This window comes from Mastacembelus armatus, chromosome 16 (assembly GCF_900324485.2).
Source record: "Mastacembelus armatus chromosome 16, fMasArm1.2, whole genome shotgun sequence".
Classification (NCBI taxonomy): Eukaryota; Metazoa; Chordata; class Actinopteri; order Synbranchiformes; family Mastacembelidae; genus Mastacembelus; species Mastacembelus armatus.
The window spans coordinates 8,684,716-8,691,438 of record NC_046648.1 but is presented as its reverse complement, the minus strand read 5'-3'; the positions used below and the strand labels follow the sequence as shown (position 1 = coordinate 8,691,438).

The 6,723-nt window shown below is 44.3% G+C and overlaps 1 protein-coding gene across 1 annotated transcript; it reads right to left on the bottom strand.

Annotated features, from left to right (window-relative positions):
* Positions 1–605: 605 nt before the first annotated feature.
* On the bottom strand, positions 606–2,045 carry kcns2 (potassium voltage-gated channel modifier subfamily S member 2). Its single transcript, XM_026294033.1, has one exon. The coding sequence runs from the start codon at positions 2,043–2,045 to the stop codon at positions 606–608; it is 1,440 nt and encodes a 479-aa protein (XP_026149818.1).
* Between the last annotated feature and the right edge of the window lie 4,678 nt (positions 2,046–6,723).

Below are 6,723 nucleotides of genomic sequence, written 5' to 3'. Positions count from 1 at the left end.
CTTCAGGCTTACATGTATCATGTATCACTTCACTTAGTAACCCACACTTTGGAAGACAGCGAGACCCTGGCTCTGTACATTAAAAACAAGGAAGGGTGTTCTGTATTCTTTTTTAATAGGATTTGCTTTGACCACACAGCTGAAGTAAACTTGTTGCAACACTACAATTACACATCAACACTCTTTCAATAAGGATACATCTGGAGCTACTTGCAGACATATTTGATCACAACAAGTATAGCTGGAGGGCACAGGGTACAGAGACTACAGAGTGCCACGGTCTAGGACTGTAAACAACATGAGCATTCTCTGTCTTTTTTTTTTTTTAATCTGATTTGGTCAAATTCTGTTTGTTTAGGGGGCCATACTTATGCACAGTGAGATAATATATTCAGGTCGCCCTGTACATTTGCTTGCTTTTTTCATTGTGACTGGCACATAGATGAACACATTATTGCACTGAGCTACAAAGAGGCAAACACACATCGGTGGAAGGAAGTGGGCTTTTTGGGCCAGAGTTTTTCAGCACCCCGGACAGCTCCTCATGCAGCCACGCTGAACGGACAGCGTCACCCACCCTGACAGGTGTCCTTCAGAAAACTGTTTCAGTGTACGGATTCATTCAGACTGTGTTCACTGGGTGAACTACGACTCATGTTTGATAAGCTCGCCATGAGGGATTTGACTTTGTGTGCGTAATAGTTCCTCAGGTTGACCGAGGGCACTTCTTTTATCCCTTCGTCGAAGTCACAGCTTCTCATTGCGATCTCCAGCTGTTTTTGTCTCTTGTAGAACAGGGAGAATTTATTGAAAATGAGCGTAATCGGAAGGACAACTACTAAAATTCCTGCCAGGATACACGCCGAGGCCGTCAGCTTGCCCGCTATGGACACTGGCACCACGTCTCCGTAACCAACGGTGGTCATGCTGACGGTGGCCCACCACCAGCACGCCGGGATGGTGGAGAGGTCCTCGCTGTCCTCTTTTTCCACCGTGTAAGCAATGACGGAGAAAAACGAGACGCCCACGGCCAGGTAGAGAAGCAGAAGGCCCACCTCTTTGTAGCTGTTCCTGAGCGTGGCCCCCAGGGAGCGTAGCCCCGTGGAGTGACGGGCCAGCTTCAGGATGCGGAAAATCCTCATAAGCCTCAGCACTTGTGCAACACGTCCCAGGTTGGCCAGCGCCGGGCTGCTTTCTACCACCAGATTTATTAGGAGTGTCAAGTAAAATGGGAGTATGGACACCAGGTCTATCATGTTTAATGGGTGTTCGAAGAAATGCAGGAGATCTGGCGCAACTATGAACCTGGCAACTAACTCCAGAGTGAACCAGCCGATGCCAAAGTGCTCCACAGTCTCGAAACGGGGGTCCTCTCTGGGTTGCCCCTCGCTGTCCATCAGGCTGTACTCGCTCATGCTGTTCATGCACATAGTAGCGATGGAGCCAAGGACCACCAGGATGGAGAGGATGCTGATGATGCGACTGGCCACGGAGTAGCCGGGGTTATCCAGCATCAACCAGATGCGCCTCCGTGCGCTCCCGAGCAGCTGTTTGTCGAACTTGGTCGCGTCGTTATAAAACTCCAAGAGCTCATCAAAAGATGAAGTGGTGCTTCCCTCTTCGCTCCTGTCATCCCAGTCCTCCCGGCACTGGTCCATTTTCCTACAATGGTAGGCGCTGCTGCAGCAAGAGTCAATGAAGAACTCGTTGATGCCCCAGTACTCGATCTCCTGGCTGAAGGAGAAGATGCACAGCTCGGCCATGACGTGTAGCCTCCCCGTATTGTAGAAGTTCAACACGTAGGGGAAGAGAGTCGGGTTTCTGTCGAAGTAAAATTCTTTCTCTGTGTCGTCGTAGTCATCGCACAGCTCCAGTATGGACTCTTTGGACTGACACTGGAGTAGACGCGCGAGCCTCGTCTCGGGGAACCGGGAGAGAGTATCGGACTGGAGACGCTTCTTGAAGCCGCCCACGTTGATGCGGATGGCGGCGTTGTCGTCCATGCGAGCACCGGCGCCCGGTTCCCCCAGGATCTGACCGGTCATGTCTTCAGAGAGGGGACAGAGGCAGACGCACAGCGCACAGAAAGACACAATTAACACATCAAGTGTCACAGCGGCACAAAGAGAACAGAGAGAGAGAGAGCGAGAGAGGGAGTGAGAGAGAGAGAGACAGCACAAAGAGACATAAAGCGCACAACCAAGGAGAAGAGCAAAAAAAAAAAAGAAGGAAGCTATTTTAAACTGGAAATAATAACCAGATTTGATCCTTTCAAATGAAGCCACTGCCACAGACAAAACTAATGCCCATTTGTGTTTTCTCCAAAATAAAGCCTGTTCAGAGCCGTGCATGCAGCCTCGGCCTCACTGAAACAAAGACACATGTATGAACTTACTTCACAGCGCTGCCACTTCACCGAGTCCTCCTACAATAAGACTCTGCATTTCAACTCCAGTAATGACACATTACAGTCTGTGGAGCAGCGGTGGCCCTATAATGAAGACAGAGACCCCTGTCCCCCTGGAGTCCAGACAGACGCGTCTCTGTCAGCTTGATTTTCACAGCTCAGGCAGAAGAGAAGGAAGCCTCTTTCAAATACGATTATGCCTCCAGACAGAAATAAACTGGCGTTGCCCGAAGGCTTGTTGTAGCTTGTAGTCCTTACATCTTTTGTTCACCTCCATCAGCTACAGGTATCTGTTACGTCTGTTACAGTGAATCTGGGAACCCTAGGAACTGATACACGCCCTGGCGGCCGCTTCTGTTTGTGCGAGGGAATTCCTCTCTCCCGCTTTCTCCCTTTCTCACCGTGTCTCTCCATCTCTTCTTTCTATCTGTTGCTGCGCAGCAACATGTAGCTCTCCCTCTGCACCGCCCTCCTGGAGTGATCTCAGCATCATGGTGCTGAGGGGCGAGGCACCAGCTCCGGGAGGAGAGGGAGTCATCGCCAAACGAACGCGCGGACAGCATCCAGACAGCGGGAGACAGGGGTTGGACTGACACCCCTTATCGAGTGAAAATAAACTGTGACACGTTTCCGCACTCACGGGAAAAATAATGACTCGGTGCTAGAAACTTTAACACAATAAGCGTGATTGTAGGAGCCACTCTGTTGGGTTTACATGCATGTTGTAGCAGAGAAACGGTATAAGTCCCCAGAGAAGCATTAGAGTGAAAATGCCGTTGTTTTTCCATACGTGTGTTTGTGTGACCCATGATTTCATGATTGTTGAGTCTGTGGTCATTGATCAAACACATTCAGTGTTTTCTCATCTGAAAATCCTGTTTACTACAGACAGAGTAGATGGAAAGCTATGCTGTGTGAGTCCAAGAGCGTTAAACACTGAACCCCCAGCACCATCTCCACCACCTGAGTCTCCTGTCACTTCAGAGGCGACATCATTGACAGCCCAGTCTGGCAGACATAAAGCCACTGTTAAAGCTGTGGCCTTGCAGAGCTGCTTTGCTTCTATTGATTAAGTGCTGAAGGTTTTTTTTTTTTTTTTTCCAAACACAACCCAGTGTGTCTAATGAAGGAGACAGCAGACAAAAGCTGCCTTATGAGAAGCCTCCTGGGTGCAGGCTTGTGAGGATGTCATCAGTTCGCTCAGTCAAAAGTCAAACTGTTGATTACAACCTATGAGTTCATGGCTAATATAGTGTTCATGCAGTGGGAAAACATTAGTGTACTATTTTCTGTGCCATTTGAGCATTTGGCCTATTTACAGTTCCAACACACACTTCTTAAGCAGCTATGATAAATGTTACAGCATTACCACTTCACCTCATATTGTTGAATGAGAAGGTTTAAAGTCAGGGCTATAATAGCAGCTATTGCTCCCTCAGGTTGTTCCACTGTGATTGTTTGTCTCACTTCTCACTGGTATCATTTACTGGAGCCCCCCCTGTTTAAGATACCAGCTTTAGCTGCAGTGGGAAATACAATTAGGATCAATGGAAGCAATTTCATATTCACTATACTGCGTTGCAATACTTGTTAGGAGAGTTAACCCAAGGATCCAGTCTGCACTGGAACAATTTATCCCAAAATAAAATTGTTCACTTCCAGATTTTTACTCCCTGCCAGTACATTAATATTTCATCACTACTTTCCCTCCCAGCAGTGCCTATAAGCCCATGAGATTGCCTGTTTCCGAAGGGGTCTTTACAGTTGTATTCACACTCACCGCATCCTCATTCTGGATGGTTTAAGGGGTTTAATAAAAACTCAAATCTATGCTCTTCAGGTACTCCCAATATGATGGTATTATAGACCATCCCACAGGCCTCAATACAGATTGTCTGCACTGTCACACTGCAGAATTGGAGGATTTGGGAAGCTTAAGCAAAGCCTTAAAAAGCACAAACAACCACTCTTTGCTTATTACAATATGGTGAAATTACAGATTATTAAAGATTCTCTCTTGTGGGATCCATTTGTGGTTGTATGGGAATTGTGTTATGACTATAATCCTATGTAGTTTACTTATTATTTTTGATGTCCAGCAGGGTCATACTGGCTACTTCTGCCTCCGTAATTGTTTGCAATCTGTATTATTCTGATCCTGTTTATCAACGTATTTCCACTCCCTATAGGAATCTTATAATCCCATGTAGGCAACAATATCCCTTTTCTATGGCACATCTGAATAGTATTTAAATGTTAGAGCTCTTTAGATTAGGTGACAGTTTGTCTTTATCCTTCACCTGCTGCAAAATGCAAAATTTTTGTGTAGGAGATCTGACATAGGTGAAAATAATGGGTTTCTTCTCACTCTGCAAGCTCCATCAGTCCTGAATGGTATCTCTCTCTAATGGCATGCAGCCACACACACATGCATGCACATACTCACACACACACCTCCTCAGATTTCATTAGTGTAGGTGAAAAAGCTTGATGTTTCTAACACGACTCATCAAGACTTTGTTCAGGATTACTGAGGTGGTTCTTTCTCAATTATTTGTGCTAGCCAGACTATCATCAGCAGATTATTCACTTTCTGATTTCCATTAAACTTGGCTGCTTTTTGATTCATTCTTCTCTTACAAGCTTGAGTTTAATGTGCTAAAGGAGAAACGGCGCCTCATCGCTTACTCTTCAACAGGTCTCCTTCGATCTGGGCCTCACTTTGCAATGAAATCACTTTATCGTGGAAAGTTTGCTATATCATAGCATTATAATGAATAACAGAAGATGTATTCAGATCCTTCATGTAAAAATACAGTGCAAATAAAATTACAATTGAGTTATTGCTATGTCATGTTTAGGGAAAAATGTGGTTTGAGTTAAAATAACAGCTTCCTTGAGGATTCAGGACCGTCATCATTATGGCTACAATAATAAACATGCAGTTACAGTCATGAATTAAAGGAGTACTTAGTTCCTTTCACAGTACTCTAAACAGCACTGGAATTTTAAGAGCAACACAGAGCCTCCAATTTTTTCACTTTTTCTAATCTGCTGTTCACAGGCTAAAATCAACGATGTGGTAGGCTTTTACATTCCTGGCAGGTTTTGAGAAGAAAGAACTAGGACAGAGAAAACACTTTCATAAAACGCCAGAATTTTAAATCACTATCATTTATACTCTGCACATTCCTGGTTGACTTTTATTCACACTTCATTTGTTTTGATCTGCACAACAACCATATAAATTTAATCATAAAACAACAGACAGCTTTATTGTTGTTTCTCAGCTCTGACAGCTGAACAGTAGATAAAGTGAATAAAATGCCTGTATCAACATAAAAATGATCCATGGCTTGGACTATGCGTCTTAAATTATAAGAACCAAACTTTTGTGTTTTAAATTAATTGTACATTTTCAGTCTCAAACAGTTAAGTTTCAATGTCTACCACATATATTTTAGTTCAAATGATTTCCAGAGGAACTTTAAGGGGATTTATAGGGGGTGTTATAAGATAGGGATACATAATAGAGGTTTGACAACTGTTCTTGGTTTGAAAGTAGAAACCCACTGTAGATTTTTAAATATTCTGTAATCAAAAATATTTTGGAATCATACCACACGGTATGAGACAGTCAAGTGTCTGTTCCCGCAGAGAGTCAAGATGACATTTTCTTCAGCCTTTTAATAATTGAGTGATATGACAGAAATAGAGAAAGGGGTAGATAAAGGGTGGATGGAGAGAAAAGAATGTGAAAGAGACAGAGAAGAAGTTAGTAGAAAAAGATGTGGATAGCGCTCCTTTCTCTTCCAAAGCCTGAGGTGTAGGCTCAAGTAAGAGCGTGTAGGAGTTTTTGTGCCGACTAAATCTGCTGCTCACTATCTTTTGCTCAGCTACCTTTATCTGTCTCTCTCCTTCTTTAGCATTCTTCCCCCTCCTTCCCCTCTATCTTTGTGTGCCTCTTTTAACGTTTTGTATCCACTCTTCTTCCTCTCTTCTTTCTCTTTTATTCTTCACTCCATTTACTGTCCAGCATCTCTCTCCATTAGAGGTCAATGTTCAAAATCTTAATCCTTGACTGAAAACATCAGGGTATCATCTGAAGCATCTCTAGGGAGTCTGTAACAGGGGGGAAATGCCGCAGGCCTCTAACCATGACAAAGGCTGCCAGTCAGAGCCCTCTGTAAATGCCTGCCAGCACTGATGGATGGACCAGCAGTCTCCAGAGGGATTTATAAGAAAGAGTAAAAGAAAGAGAAATCTGTTTAATTGCATTGTTCCACCATGTGAAATAATATGCGCTTAACGTTCAT